The sequence below is a fragment of the Gymnogyps californianus genome, chromosome 3, assembly GCF_018139145.2.
Source record: "Gymnogyps californianus isolate 813 chromosome 3, ASM1813914v2, whole genome shotgun sequence".
NCBI classification, from domain to species: Eukaryota; Metazoa; Chordata; class Aves; order Accipitriformes; family Cathartidae; genus Gymnogyps; species Gymnogyps californianus.
Window position 1 is genome coordinate 17,371,254 of NC_059473.1, and position 16,706 is coordinate 17,387,959.

At 43.2% G+C, this 16,706-nt stretch overlaps 1 protein-coding gene across 1 annotated transcript; it reads right to left on the reverse strand.

Moving 5' to 3' along the window:
• Positions 1–2,176: 2,176 nt before the first annotated feature.
• On the reverse strand, positions 2,177–14,283 carry STON1 (stonin 1). Its single transcript, XM_050893395.1, has 3 exons — positions 12,301–14,283; positions 2,872–3,074; positions 2,177–2,498 (listed from the first exon to the last, which is right to left on the reverse strand). The coding sequence occupies exons 1-3, from the start codon at positions 14,243–14,245 to the stop codon at positions 2,424–2,426; spliced, it is 2,223 nt and encodes a 740-aa protein (XP_050749352.1). The 5' UTR covers positions 14,246–14,283; the 3' UTR covers positions 2,177–2,423.
• Positions 14,284–16,706: the final 2,423 nt, after the last annotated feature.

Consider the following 16,706-nt stretch of genomic DNA (forward strand, 5'->3'; position numbering starts at 1 on the left):
GAATTCAGTAAGGCTGAATGATCATTTGCACCATACCAGATATACTACAGACTCACTAGCAGGGAAGATGACCTGTAATGTGGCTGTTCATCACTTAGGCCATTCAAAACAATAGCTCATCTCTTGAGGGGTCAACGCTACATGGGCTTCTTAAACACATCCCGAGGTACAGCAGACACCTGACAGAAGAAAAGCAGCCGTTGCTTCTGCAGGACCTGTAACACCACCAGGGACCGAATGCCCAGGAGACAAGTGCTGCGAATGGGGATCCTAAGGTGAAGGAGTCCCAGAACAGCCTGCCTGTCCCTCAGTCTTAAAAACAGAAAAATAGGGGCCAGCTGGGCAAGACAGGCTTTGGACAATAACCACTGCTAACGGATTTACTGAATTAGCTGTATTAATGCCAATCAAAACAAGTCAGCCTCAGACAAAGGTTAGTGCAGGTATCTGCAACACGTATTTTGCTTCCTCTACCTTACCAAGCAAAGAGGTTAATAGATATTGTAGCTCTAGTATAACCATGGACTTCAGCGAACTGCAGAGCTCTGCCATGATGCTAAGTATAAACACTTTGCCCTAGTGCACACTGTGCCCCTTAGTTCAGCTGAGAAGTATATAAACCAAAATTAAATATGAATAAAACAAACCAAACATGACTTGAAGGTGCTAATGGCTTCTTAAGTCAAAACACGGATGGAGGATGCAACAGCTGAGACATATTTGGATCACTACTACACTCAAACGCTTGCTTCGATTTATAATAATATAATCTGCTAATAAAAAGGGATATATAGAGAAGCCAAAATACCATAATAGTCTATTTGGGGCTTTGGCAACGCAATACCCATAAAAAACCTGCCCTCAGGACTTACTATAGAATCTATTACCCATTTCATTCTCCAAAAGGGGGGAAAAGTTTATTGTGATGAACTATGTTCATATTATGGCCTTCTGTTTCCTCAGACTGGTAATTTTCCCTGTGCATATCCCACATATTTCTGCTTTTGGGGAATAACATTTATCTGTATTTTTACACAGTGTTCATATAAACAGTTACAAGCTGTGACAAAATATAAAGTGAGACTTAGTGCATTACTATATTTTTGTTCTCCACTAATTTCAGTTTGAAGTAAGGATAATTTTAGGAAAACTGCAGGAAAAAAAAAAGTATATCAAGAGCATTTTTTTAACTTACCAGATTTTTTCAGACCTGGAATTACAGCCTGCGGAAAACGACAAAGGGGATAATGGCTGAGGGGAAGCATTAAAACCTTTCCCTAAATGCCAATAGTTTGTTGAAAACATGGTTAACACACTGATACAGGATTAGTAGCTCAGGCTGCCTGCTGAAGCATCACAGCTTCACTTCTCTTGCGATAGTCCATTCCTGTGTTGTTTCCCCACAGAAAACGCCTGTAGAGCCAGTAACATGAAAACATCTCCCTTCCCATGCATGGAAAGACTGTCTTAGAAGTTACTCAAAGCAACAGCTCCTGCAGTTTCCAAACCAACATCTGGAACTTGCGTCCTAAAGGAGACCCAGAGCAAATGGCAGCAACCAGCCATTTCTTCAGTTTGTGGGGAAAACCCTCTGCTGGTGTAAATTCTCAAAGGCTCTTCAAATGAAATGGGCCTGGACTGATTTACGCTTGCTGAGGATCCGCCCCTTGTCTCACTTGCTGCAGTAGTGAAAAAGATTTGTCTAATGCTGGCAAAGAAATTTCAATCACATCTGCCATATGGTTTTTTGCCCAAGAGATTACTTTGAGTGAACCTATAAAGTGCTGGGGAGGAAACACTCACAGCCACAGTAAAATGAAGAATATTATTGCAGAGGAACTTTTCCCATTTTACCAATGAAATCACCCAGTTTCCAACTCATTAATTGAGGCTCTTGTCGAGAATAATATTACGACTTGTTCTGTTCACAGATATCAAGGGGAGCAGAAACATGGGGGACTTCAAACACCACTAAAAAAAGGTCCTGCTGGATCTTACACAGATGCTGGTCTGCACATAAGCACTCTGGCAGTTTTTATTGCTGAATATTATATGTCCAAGTGACATGAACTCTTTGAGTAGTGCCATTAGGTTTCAATATGGAGTATGAGATCATTCCCAAGTCATAGATACACAACAGGAAAATAATATATTACAATCAGTCAATTAAGTGCTCACATCCTGCAGCTCTTTACAAGGAGACCTTACTCATACCAGTATTCCCACGACAGGAAGTTTATTTGAACGCAGGCCAGTCAAACGAGTACTGATTTGTAGAACGAAACCCAAAAGCACTAAAAAAAAAAGAAAAATTCAATGACCATGTTTATCCTAAACTAGGTCACTGCGCTTTTTCTAACAATAGAATTTCCTATGTGAATTGATTCCTACTAATATCCTATGACGGTGCCCCCTGTCCTCTTTTACTGCATTAGGCAGTTGCCAGCCTTATCTGGATCTTCTCCATCAAGCCTAATCCACTTCTTTTCAATTTCAACCTGTAGTTAGAAAACAAAAAAACCAGGTAGAATTAGCGTGTAATTGGGCACTGAAAGTATGAACTGCAGCAACGGCACGAATAAAGCTTTGACACAGAATCAAAACATTTCCAGACCCAACAGATTTCAAAACCACTACTCCCAAAAATAGCTCAACTGAGGAAAAACAATGCTGCATTTGCAGTTCTGTTTTTCAGCATCATCTTTGCTCAGACAAGGAATTATTTTTTAATGATTCTTTTGCTCAAAGTCATTATCACAAGTACATGCAAGATATGTTAGAATACAAAGCACGTTAGCTTTGCAAATACCGTATGGAGGAGTGGGGAGGAAGAAGAGGAGGAAAACACTGAGAACATAGCCCTGAAAATACCTGGCAATTGTAAAAAGCTTTCTGAACCACATGTTTCTGGGGCTGCAGATCGCTCTCTATGCCCAGTGACTTGACTTCTGTTCCTGAGGCACAGGTATCATGAACGACGAACTGGACAGTAGCAAATGGATACCAGTCAGATGGTATTTCCTGGTCTGATCCGAGTTCCAGTTTGTAAGACAGGCTGTGTGGATGATCTGAACCTTGGAAAAGAAAAAGAAAAAAACCCACACCATCAGTTAATTATCTTTTCTTTGTTTACAGTGCAAGGTTAATCTGTTAGCAAGAGAACACAGCTCTATCTTTTATTAATGCAGAGCTGTTTGTATGATACAAGATTATTCTATCTATAATCTTTTGCTACTTGGGCATAAGGTGGCCCCTTACTCATTTTTTGTCTGCTTCAGCACACTTTTCACAATCATTGCAGTTTTACAAATTAATTTACACAAGATTTACCAGATCCTTCCAGCTTCTGATTGAGAGAAGAGTATTATGAACTTAGGGATTGGTTGCTAAATTCAGACTATTAGGGAAGAATCTCAGTTTTCCCTTAAAAGTACATTTTTTACTCTCGTAGAAAAATAAAAACTGGAAGGCCTCAGCTTAGCCAAGGCAGAGATGCTGCCCTGTGTCCAACAACCACCCTTTCCAGAGCTCTCTGCTGTAGGAATTTTACTGGAGTGTTTATTTCAAGTACTACAACATCATTTATTACAGTATGTCTATGGCAGGAAGATAAAGGTGCAGCTCAGAGTGCTGCTCAAACAAGATCTATCCCAGCTGCCAGGATAAGGGCTACCTGGACTCCCTTTCTAGCTTGGTTTGTTATGGGAAAAGAACATACCCCATTTCTTCCAAACAAAAGTATGACTAAAGTAACTGTCATGTTATAAAGCAGAGTCATGAAGGACTGTCCATGTAGTGCAGCATATTCTAAATTACTTTAATCCAGCCTTAGATCCTAGACATCACTCGCTTTAGTGTTTCTTGTATGTGGCAATGGTAAGGGAAAGCATTTCTCCTTCTCCTGGCACACAGGAACACCAGGGTGAAAAGCCTGCTTTCCAAAGAAACCGAGGTCAGCAGGCTCACTATGTGCATGAAAGCAGTATAATGTAATATAATACAATGAAAAGAATCCTTTATATCGCAGCTGCCTCTCCAAATTCTTCAAGGCAAAAAGTAGTAATTCTGCATTTCTCCTCCTCTCCAGGATTTTAAGCATCAGCATAGACAACTACCTACCGTTTGGCTGCAGGCAGAAAAAAAAGCAGAGAAAGGATTGGCTGTATTTTGTCAAAGGCAAGCCTGGCAGTGTGTATTTGGTTTTCATCCATTACACTGAATGGCATCTCAAAGTTCAGGCAAAAATGTCCCATTCTTTGTGCACTGGCTTTCTCCGGTGGCAGGAATCAGTTTCATATCAGAATGAAGGAAATACTGAAGTTGGAGTTAACATGCACTGAGCCTTATCCATCCTGTGGGAAAAATCACTATAACACTCCACATCCACAGGCTCATGGGCATTTTGTAAGGCAAAAATGAATAAAAAAAGCGACGTCCCCGTTACTCCTGGGAGCCTTGGGCTGGGTGCATCCTCTGGTCTGTGCTGCAGGTTTTCCCTGCAACCTGCCTCACGCCCTGCCCAAGCCAGTTCTGATTTTAGGAGATAATTTATGTTTGAGCAGTTTGATGGGCAGAGTTCTGTCACACGTGTCTCTGACTTCACCAGAACAAAGTCTAATTCAATAAATGGTCCTCCAGATTTCATTCCAAGTCTGGCATAAAGTCAATGGATCCCCAAAAATCAAGGCTTAAAGAGCATGAAATTCATGCTTGTCTTAATCATACTCACTAAAACATTTAACATTTTGTTTTCCTTTTGACTAATTATATAATTAGTATAATTAATAATTCCCTCCCTCTTCCTTGCTGTTACACTCAACAGCACAGTTAAAACTTGACTGCCTGGAAAAAAAAGGTGAGGGAAGGGGAGAAAGAAATAAGAAGTGTCCTTTGGATTATCAGCCCCTAAACTTCAGATGGGGAGGTCTCCACCTCTTTTTCTCCCCCCTTCTTTTTTCCATGTTTAGTAACAACAACAATAATCAGTAGCTTAAAAAGCTGTTCGCTGACTGCAAGTGTTCCTCTCTCTGTTCAGTTGACCCCAAAGGCACGCACACAGAAACACAGCAGCATTTACAGCCACCGCTTTGGACAAGGGGCGCGTCACTGCACAAGTGCAGTCCTTCACCATCTGGACTCTCTACATGGCTGATTTACAAGCATCCCCTGCAGGCTTGCTTCCAGCAATACATCGCATCCGATCCTTCTCCTAAATGCTGCTTCTTTACATAACTACGTGTAATGTTCAGAGAAAACCTGAACTGGATTTCAGAAAATAATGCTATACACACACCAGGTAGAATTCTGCACCATGGAAGAGTATCAAACACTGGCCGTGAAGTCTCCCAGGCATCTTTAAAGAAACATGTATCACAATGGAGAGCAAGCAACCACTCCCCATGTGGGACTAGCTGCTTCTTTCTACCAAAGCACGGCTCTAATACATGTTCATAAGGAACTGATTACAGAAATTGTAGGAAGAGGTAATACAACTTGCACTCATAAACGCAAGGGCAGATCCATAAAAGGGACTGGTAGGGATCACTGCAACAAAAAATGTGTAGGTCTCGAGTTTTGGGAATGAAGCTCCCTTAAATATGTCCAGTACAATAGCACCTTTAAGGTGAGTGGGGAGAAGTAGGTGCCCAGCAATGGCCGTCACCAAAGCCAGCACAGAGGGAGGGAAACCAAACCAAGCAGGACAGGCTGGAAAAATCAGATGGAAAAACTTCACCCCTCCTTGCAGACTTTGCAACCCACCTGCTGCACCAGTCAAGGCACAATGCTTTACAACCCCCCTCCACTTAAAAAATGACCACCACCACCCAAACCATGGCCCATGACCAAAAGCAGCAGCACTGTCACCTCCTTTTTACGTAATAACCTACTGCTTAGTTCACTTGCGCATGAATCAGGCTCAGAGTCACCCACTGCAGCTATACGGCAAGGCTGGTATGGGGGTGGAGTAGGAGGTACTGACTGCAATTTGTGCTAAATCAGTGCTCTCAGCGTGTGCGAGACATTACTCACACCTCTGAGCACACCACAGGACAGGGTCCTTCAAGGCACTAAAGCACAAAGATACCCAGTTTGCAAGCCCATAAAGGTCTTGGGCAAAGGAGTGCAATGCCAGGGGCACAGAGCATGTGGCTAAAGTCTCAGGACAATAAGACAATACACAGAGACGGGTAAAACTGTAATATTAGCGACTTTATTACTGAAATAGAGGGGGGAACAAAGTCAGAAACAAGTGTTACAGCCACCTGCCAACCCCTTGAGAATGAAGTTGGAGCACTAAAAAAGTGTGAGGAGGAGATGGCACTTCATCGCTCATGTACACAGTGACAGGCAGATCTGTCTGTCAAGGCCCTCTGTGATGTGGGCCTTGTCCACGATCTGCTGCTGGTCATCTCTTGCTGTGTCCGAGCCCATTTCTCCTGCACTAACACTCTCTTGGTCCACAGTCCCTCTTCCAGGCTGCCTGGACATGGTGGAACGAGCCCCTGTTGAGGTGGGCCTCTCCATCCTTGAATCTGCCATCATCCCAGCAACAGCTGTGGTGACAGCAGCACCAGCGGTGAAGGAGGCCATAAGAAGCACCCCGTTCCAGAGCCAAACTGTGACATGTCATCCCATCTGTGGCACCACAACCCACCTGAGCTTTGCTCCTCTTGGACCTGCTCCACTCTCCCGTGGTGGTGCCAGGATGCAACTTGGCAACACACTTACTTGACCTGGTCTTTGTGCTGTTTTCTGGGTTGGGATGTGCAGACTGCACAATGTCAGCCACAAGTGAAGTGTCCTGGAGAAAATATCAGGGGTTGCAACACTGAGATGGCACGTCATGCCTTGGCCGGGAGAGCGGAGCTCTCTGCCTCTGGGGCTTTGGCTGACCAAGGATCTGAGGAGAAAGGGTTTGTCGAAGAGCAGTAGCATCTTGTTTGGAGTCCATTTGTGGTAGAAGGAAAACGGTGTAGATCTAAGGGCTTTTGGAGATCAAATTCAGCATCTTCCTGTTGTGGGAGGGAAGCCTATGAAGAAACAAGTAGCAATGGGAATTGTCTGGAAAATTATTTTGTCTTCTGAGAAAGGGAATCCAGAAATAACCACTGCTTGGAATTTTCCTGGGCAGGTATCTGATGGTAAATGTTGGATGATAGATGTCCACTTGAGCCCAGGCATAAATGGGCCGTTGCTCTTGGTCTGCTGCTAAAGTCTCCTCTGTTAGACATGGCACAGTTGTGATTCAGTACCATATAGCCCTTAAAACAAATCTCTGGGCTTACATTCCAGCTAACCCACACCCATGAGGTGGTCTCGGTGTTGGGATCCAGTGAGTTCTGGTGTCCTTCCTTTCCCCTAGGTGGTAACCTGCAAAGGCAGAGATGATAGTTTTGGGATCTGGGTAAGGCTACTGCCCTGGGTCCTCTGGAGCAGCCTCCACTGGACCTTTTTGACTACTCCCAAAACACAGCATTCCCCCCAGCCCATCCGCCTCCTCTATCAACGTCAAAGTCAGAAGGAGGTACTCACCACTTCACTTGTGGAGAAGTTCTTCTGCCTACTGCTGGGCTGTGCTAAGAGCATGGAGCAACTTCTTCCCATCGGCTGTCAGACAACAAAGTGATCGACCAACACTTTGGAAGACTGTGAGCATTGCCTTAGTTTTCACCTAAAATTAGCCAGTCCTTGTCATCTCTGCTCCGTGAAACTATTGCTTCCCAGGCCTTGTATTGCACTGGAGTTAGAAGAAGAAAGAGAGGCTGCATGTACAAGATCCTCTTGCAAAAGAAACTGTAATGCTGAAAAAGCAAGATGTTGGCCAGAAACAGAGAAAAGGTAGTGGTGTGGAAAGACAAGCGGGTTGGAGCAGGCACAGCGTAAGTCTGTACACCAAGCTAAGACAACGTATTCAGATGCAAGCCCAGCTATCCAAAATGTGGCCCATCAGGCATTGTGAAGACATAACCATCTGGACTGATGAAATCGAATCACTCCTGAAAGGCAACCACATAATTTGGGGAGATAACTGAGCTTTTACTAGCTAACTTAGGAGACAGAAACCCTGCAGTTTATATGTCTAGGCAACTTGTTAAGACTTTTGTGAATTGAGAGACCTAAGTCTCTCCTGGTTTACATCTGAAAATCTGGCTCTTATTTCCTAAAAATGTTCCAAATTCTTGCTCTCTTCTTCTGAAGAATAACAACAAGAAAGCTAAAACAAACAAAAAAAAGATCAGTAGAACTATGAAACTAGATTCAAATTGTCATTTAGCATTCATATAGCACTTCATAAACAATTAAAAATCTAACTTTGCTGCATCTGCTCACACTATTTAGCCCTTATTCACCTGTATGAGTAGCATTCAAGCAACCTTGATCTGAGAAAGGCTCATGAAGCCAAGCAATTTAGGCCAAAAAAATGTGCTGGTTATTTTAGTTAAGTAGTAATTCTATTTTTGCCAAAATAGGTCCAGTTCTAAGTCTTATTTTGACCACGAAAACATCAACAATTACTAAGAACAGATTTACATTAGGATTGTTAGAAGTTAACAACTCCTGCAGCTATGTCTAAATGGGTGCATTTATCCAACTTTCTGGGAGAAATGCATAGGAAATAGGGGAGTGGGAAGGTACCACCACCAAGGAGCAGTTTGCAATGGTGCTGGTGCCAGAAGGAGGTGGCTGGGCAGGGATGGAGCCGACCTGACAAAGTCATGGCTTGGAGTTTCCACCTAGGCAGTTTAGAAAATAAGAAAAGCAGCAGCTGAAGGTTGCTGGGAACCACATCACCTCCCACGCTGGAGTCCATGCTCAGATGCTAAAAGGCAGCAGCAGGGCTGCCAGCAGCCACAAGCTCCCCTGGCTCCATTTCTCTGTGTTCCTTAATCACTGCTTCCTCAGTGTGGCTCCATGATGCAGAAGAAAAGGAGAAATAATCAGCTGAAGAATTGTTGCTTTACACAATGGCCCAAGGATGGAGGTGTCCTAGCAGGAAACACCACAGGGCACAAATTTACACAGCAAGAGATTAAAACACAGTGTTTCAAAGTCTAGTCTCTCCCCAGCTCCCTGGGCGACACAGGTGCATGCAGCTTCTCCACTGCAAAGACTGGCCCCAGTACTGTACTGAAATCATAACATGTTCTACATTTCCTTATATGATGCCCTGATTTCACAAATGTAGACTCAATTTGCAGAAATTTCACTGGATCAACCCTTCGAAGTCTATGGTTTTTAAATTTTTATTATTTTTTTTTTAAATAATGCTAACACTCTGGCTCCAAACTCTCCATCTGTATATCTGAATAAGCATAGGCACCTTTTAAAAATCTAGAGTATCTCGCAGCTCACATTGACTTTGCTTGGCCAGCACTCTTCCAAGGAAACACTTTAGTAGAATCCAGTGGATACTAACATATTTTGATGCCTATAAATGGAGTCACAATATAACTGGAGGCAACCTTTCCTTTCCTTTTCCTTTCCTTTTTTTTTTTTTTTTTAAGAAGCCTTGGACAAAGGCTTTTTGAAAGCAAAAGCCTCAGCATATTTTTCTCCCTGCAGTAAACGTATTATGAGAGTTTACATAGTTCTATTAGTTTGACTGCCTCCAGATTTTTGGCATGCCTTGGGACAGCTCTATTTTTAAACTCTTTACTGCATACAGAAAACTTGATAGAGAGGTTTAAAATTTGACCAGGCAGTATTACTACCAAAATGTTTTTTCAAACACATGAACATTTCAAGGATACAAATGATTTTGCAGATCTCAGCCAGAGGAATTATTCAAATGTCAAAAGTTTAAGCTACTGGTAGAAAATAATGTAAAGCTGTAGAATGCCACAAAAAACAGTTCTTACTTTCAAATAATATAAATCTGAAGTTAATTGTGCACATCAAATCTTAAGGTGAATGAACTGCAGGGAATTAAAGACTTTGGAAGACTTACAATCTTCTTTAAAATTGCCTGACTAAATTGCTGACTTGATTTTGCAGAAGTAAACCTACATTAAATAGCAAAGAATATTAAAAGCTACCCAAACAGTCAGTCCCGTAAGCCTTGGGAAAACACACGGGTCACAGCAGCACGGTGCAAATCCTTGAAGCCTGGAGTGCAAGACACCCGTATCTACAGATTTTGAAGACCTGAAGAATCTTCTTCTGCCTACTAGTTCTCCTACATCTCTCCATCAACTCCTCTGCCCTCCTTGTCCATTTTCCAGTCTCCTCAGCCCCTCCCTTACTGCCTCCTGTTATCTTCCCTCTCTCTGTCATTTCTTTGCCCCCACCATTAATTCTGGCTTGGCTCCCTGCCTTGTGTTAGCCCGTCTGTCGATGCTGCGTCTCCTCTGCTCTCCCGCTGCCCATTGCTTGGCAGCCACCGGCATCCTCTCCGAGCAGAGCCTGCGATACCCAGGTAACAAGCAGCATGTAAAAGGGAGGACTCAGCCAATTCGGGAGGAACTATATGGCATTAGCCACAGGTCCAAGCCGACCACAGCTTCTTCCAAAGCAACAGAAGGGGAAAAACAGAGATGGTGTTAACACGACGTCATTTCTGAATCTGACCGCAGCGGCGCTTGTGCTGTTCCTCCCGTGGTGTGCATCAATAGGAATCAACAGGCGCAATTGCTCCAGGTTTGAGAGACCTCATCGCCTAAGCAAGACCCAGTCTGCACGCAAAAGGGACCAGTATTTCCATGCAGCATCATCAGTAAAAATACTAGCTCTCATCTGCCAGTAGCCATGCAATAACTCATACTCTCACAACTGCCACATTAGCATGTTGATGTAGGATGCTTTCAAATGCTCTTTTAATACCAAAAGCGATCTAGTTCATATATAGGCTCAGGATAATATTCCCTTTTCATTTGGTCCCGCCTCAGTTCTTCTGTCAATCTGTTACTTCTGTCACTGAAGTATCAATCAGAATTCAAATATCAAATATCAAAATGTAAAAAAATAAAATAAAGTCATAATTACCTAAACAACAGGTCAGATTAAATATAACTTACAATTAGCTAAAAATGAGGAAAAAAATATCCTCGGGAGTTTTTTTGCCTTTATTCTCTTTTTTTTTTTTTAATAGTTTTGAGTGTTAACTCTCACCTGCACACACATCTAGCTGTCAGAACCTGGGAGTGGATATGTCAACTTAGTACTAGCATACCTGAAACCAGGACTTAAGAAGATTAAGTCTTTTCTGGACATTTTAAAGAGATAGTTAGTCTAGACAGTTAGGATACTATAAGACTAGGCCAATCCATTTGTTAATACTACACACTTAGCCTCTTCTTAAAAGTACAGATTTTACAGATATTTTAGGCAAAATGCTTTAATAGATGCCCTTGTATTACACAGATTCCCAAAGCCTCAAATACACATAATGCATATCCAAGCAAAGGATCAAATGCCTGTACTCTACAGAACTTGAAGCAGAATACTGTATTCCTCAAGATTTTTTATGCCTTTAGAAAACTACTATATCGGGCTATTAATCTGGTAACATGACTAAAAATTGGAATTTTAAAACCATATATTTATATTTCCCTTCTCCAAAAAGTCATATTTTCTCCCTTAAATTAAGGTAAATTAACTATTTTACTTAGTGGGAAATTAACAACTGCCACATGCACAACTATAAACTTAGCTGGTTTTATTACTGCAAGTTTTTAGTGAGGTACCACCACCAGAGAGAAATGGGAATAAAGTGGGAGGCATTTTTTGTCAGTGCAGTTATTGCCATGAATGTACAATCTCAATGCACAAACTCATAAAAGAGGTAATAGCTATTAGCCTTTGCAAAAGCACAGTCAACTTCCTACAGCAAGTCTGACCACAGTACCTTCTAGTTATGTATCATACCTACCGTTTCTTAAATGATGCTAGAAAGCCAAGACCCAGCAGTTACAATACTGCCTTTTCTATTAACTGTGTGATATTGGGTGGGCAAATCATTTTACCTACCGGTGTTTGCTTCCCGTCCCACCATTGCCCAGCTGGTATATGTGAAGCATAAACCCTTCCCTCTTTCTTACTACAGACTTGAGGTTTACTCAGAATGGTGAGATCCACTTCTATGATACTGCACGCTTATAATTACTGACAATAATACCTGCCTCCATCGAATAAATTAGGAAAATGTCCTTAAAAAAAAAAAAAGGCTATATTCTCTTTTTCCTAAAAGGTTACTCCAGCACAGATAAAAACCCAAACTATGGAAGCTGATGGAGGTACACAAGCATAAAAACAGTGAAGACGTGCACCCAAACCCATCATTTTACAGTGCAAATTATTTACTTGAGTTTTTATCAGGAAGCCTGTCTATCTTCCACACAACAGCCCTGTAGGCACTCTCGTATTTTGCTGTTCCAATGGAGACTTGTATTACGGGATCAGATTCAACCTCATGTAAAGCACCAAGGCACGCTCTCCTATTCATTTTTGCTTTTAGGGACTTCTGCCTTTGGAGGTTCATGGTCCAAAGTGCTTTGACCCACTGTGTGGGAACGGGAAAGCGTATCATAACGTTTTCACAGTATTTCACAGAGGGTAACCGCGTTGGGATCAGAGCAGTTGAAGACATGTTTATAAAAGCCTGAAGTTCAACGTATGCCCCCTGAACCACTACTGCAGCCTTCACAGAAAAGGGAAGGTCTTGCCCATTATACCGTGTCCTGAAACGCATCAGTTCCAGCCTACAGGCATCCGGGGGCGTAAACTTAATAATTCGCGATTGCTCAAATTCCTGCACTTTGACACAGTTATGGAAATGGCAATCGAGAATATCGATCCATTTCTTCTCCTCCTCCTTCTCGAAGTAACGCTCGTCCCTCTTCTGGAGCTCCAGGTCATTCAGGGTTAGAAAGCAGTCGGCACTTCCATTCACGAAACACAAGCAGTAAATGTGCGTGATGACGGCACTTTCTATGAGTTTTCCTTCTGCCTTAGTGACTTTCCCCCAAAAGTTATCCACTATTTCCAGAGTCATTTCTTGCTCTTCATAATTCCTCTTTTGTCTAGAAATGGTGGGAAGTTTCATAAGCTCTTCCTCGACCGTTACAAGGAAATCAGTGAAGTCGTTATAATCTGTGGTGCCCAGCTTTAACATCTGCTCAACCTCCGGCTCATGGATCACTTCAACTTTGGGATGATACCTCCTTTTCTCTGTGTAAGACACGCACTCGATCTTCACAGTATGGATTTTTCCCGAGACATTATAGCTTTCTAATTTGGGTTCAGACAGCTTACAGTGTGGCTGCAGCTGGAATTCCTTGAAAGGGTTCTCCAGGCCCTTTTCATAATACATCTGCAATACACCTCCGGCTAGGACGCTAAGGTAAATAGGGCCCCATTGCCGAGACGACATCATGTTCTTCTTCTCGGGAATCCTCAGCATGAACGGCCACCCATCCGCTTTCCGGCTCCTGAAGAGGCTGCGTGGGACGGCGGGGGAGAGCTTGTGCCATGCGTGAGCGCTGGAGACGGGCGGGCTTCCCGTGGCGGCGCAGCTATCAGCTTGCAGGTGTTCAAGCCTCTCGCAGATGTAGCTGAAGGAGCCCTGGTTAAGGCTTTTCTGATCGTGGCAAGTTTCTTTGTCTTTAGTATGACAGACGCTCCTGTCAAGCTCTTTGTCCTTCCTGTGCGTGCTAATATTAGCTGGTGACGTGCTGAGCGAGCATCCTTCCTTCCAAAAAGGACTGGAAAAAGCACAGTCGCTCTGGAAGTACGGGAAGCGCCCCAGTGCCGACGACAACTCTCCTAACTCCTCGCAGCTTCCTGGCGGATTAGGGCTTCCTTCGTCTGTTGATTTGGAGACCGAAGTCTTAACTGGATGGTCATTAGGCAAGGTGTTCAAAGGAAGGCTGCTCGGTTTCTGTGAGGTTAGGGATGAGGAAGTCCCGGGTGATGGAGGAAGGTTAATATTTGATGGCCATTCAGGGATGGGATAAAGGATGTGAATCCCTGGCTTTGGGATGCATGGACTTCCTGGGTAGTCTCTGGTAGGTGTAGTAAGTGGAGAGTTGCTGGGGGGTCCAGGGCTTAGGTAGAAGTCAACTACAGGAGACGAGAGTGGAGTGCTGCCTGTAGAAGATGACCTACTTGAAGACTCATGCACACTAGACAGATTGAGTTTAAGGCCATTTGCTTTACAACTACTCTGATTATCAACCGATTTCTGAGGCGACTGGAAGAGCGGCTCGTCATCGAAGGTGACCCAATTTGCTGGATTTGTGGAACACATCTTGTAGGAGAAACTTGAGGCACTTACACACGTATCACCCGCAAACCATCTATGAAGAAACAACAGACATGAGCAGAAATAAATTCTCTTGAAAGACAAAACAAACCCAACTGTCCTGATTTAACCCCAGCCGGCAACTAAGCACTGCGCAGCCGCTTGCTCACTCCCCCCCACCCAGTGGGATGGGGGAGAGACTCAGAAAAAAAAAAACCTCGTGGGTTGAGATAAAGACAGTTTAATAGGACAGAAAGGAATGAAAAACAATGATAATGATAATAATAATATGACAATAGTAATACTAAAAGAATTAAACTATACAAAGCAAGTGGTGCACAATGCAATCGCTCACCACTCGTTGACTGATGCCCAGTTAGTTCCCGAGCAGCAATCCACCCCTCCCAGCCAACTCTCCCGGTTTATATGCTGAGCATGACATCATATGGTATGGAATAGCTCTTTGGCCAGTTTGGGTCAGCTGTCCTGGCTGTGTCCCCTCCCAACTTCTTGTGCCCCTCCAGCCTTCTTGCTGGCTGGGCATGAGAAGCTGAAAAATCCTTGACTTAGTACAAACACTACTTAGCAACAACTAAAAACATCAGTGTGTTATCAACATTATTTTCCTACTAAATCCAAAACACAGCACTATACCAGCTACTAGGAAGAAAATTAACTCTGTCCTAGCCGAAACCAGGACACCAACCCTTATAAAATTCAAACCACAGAAAGCTCAAAATTTGTATGCAGTTCACAAATCCAGTGTACTTTGTGTTTTACATGTATAATCTGAGATAGCCATGTAGAAACAGATAAACTGCCCATGAATGCCCGCTGCTTTCCCAGGTTGGGGAACGAAGGGAGATCTAAGCTTTATGGGCTGTTCAGAGCATCTGTTGTATGCAGCCTCTAGATCAGAGAGAGCAGAAAGTCCCACAGCGGTACAGGACCGCTTGCATAACACTTTCTACTATACAGCTTACCTGTAGCTTGGAATATGGACAGAGATTTTCCATACTAGGTGTCTGCTCCAGGTGAAGTTTCCCCTCCTTCCTCCCATTAAACAAAACAGCATTTTACTAAGAATGGTGCAGCTGTTTCCAAAAACTAAATTAGGAGGGTGAGAGGGGCTTATTTTTTTTTGTTGAAAAGCTGTAGCAACTCAGTGCTGATGGCAAAGGTACACATACTACAGCCATCAGGGCAAAAGCAGCCCACCAAGATAACATATGCAATGAGCAGCCAGTTCCTGAGGTCTCTCCAAGGCAGACGTTCTCCTCCTGCAATGGACACAGGCTACAGTTGCATGAGCGTCCCCAGGTGAGAGGCAGCGGGGATTGTGTTGTGGCCACCAGAACTGGCCTGCAACTCATCACCCACTCCATGCTGCTATCTGAGGTGCTTCCTGCCAGGAGCAGCATGCGTAGACTGGTCCCAGACACCTTCCAGACCTGGGCAGGAATCGCTTCACGTCAGTTCCTTCAACCCTGACTTACGCTCTTAGAGACTGGACACGTTAAGGGGGGGTGTGGAAAAGCATTAGACTTATAAACAAGAAAGTTAGCCCTAAGGATGAGCGATACATCCCTGTTGAAGGGTAGACTACAAGCATCCACCGGAGATAAAACGCTGGTGAAACACAAGACAAGGCCAAGTAACAACATACACATCTGCTAAGCACTGAATTGGCTGGTGGCCTGGAAAAAGTACAGGTCTTTAAACCAATTAATAAACTACACTTCATCAAACAAAGTATCTTTGGTAAAGGGCTCAGCTACATGTCCTCGGAGCAGGACTGCAACCAGTAAATAATTAATCTTGCCTTCGTGGTTTTAAATCATGCACTGAAATGTAAATGCTCACTGTATCCTTATGCAGGGTATGTCGTCCCCAAAGTTGTTCCTCTCCGCTGCTCCTGACTGATGAAGAAGCAAGCAATAAATTGCTAATGACTGAGGAGGAATCGAGTACAATGAAGCACCACAGGGCACATATAAACATCGTTCATTTGATAAAAAGTTATTCTTGTTATGTCAGAACATATTCACATTTGCCTGAAAGCACAAGGAAGGCAGAGTTCATATAGACAAAACCACCTGCACATACGTTACTCCATTAATTAAGGTTAGATAACGATGACTTAAAGCTATTCTCCTTAGTGCACAGACAGCCATAGTTAGGCCGTTTATTAACTGCACAGCACTACAGCATATAATCATGTAATCACAAAAGCCATTCTTTATCTGTAGCGTTTAGAGAACAGTTTATTTCTAGAGATGCCAAAGTTCAGCCAAGTGAAATCTTCTGCTACGAGTCATTATTTTTACCATTTCTCCATTATTTCTTGGCCAGTTTATAGCTGCTAAGAAAGCACCATAAACCATGGCACAGCCCGCTCACTCTGCGGCTGAGCAAACAAGAGCTTGCAATAGAGAAGGACTCTGGTCCTTCATTATTTTTTGAACTC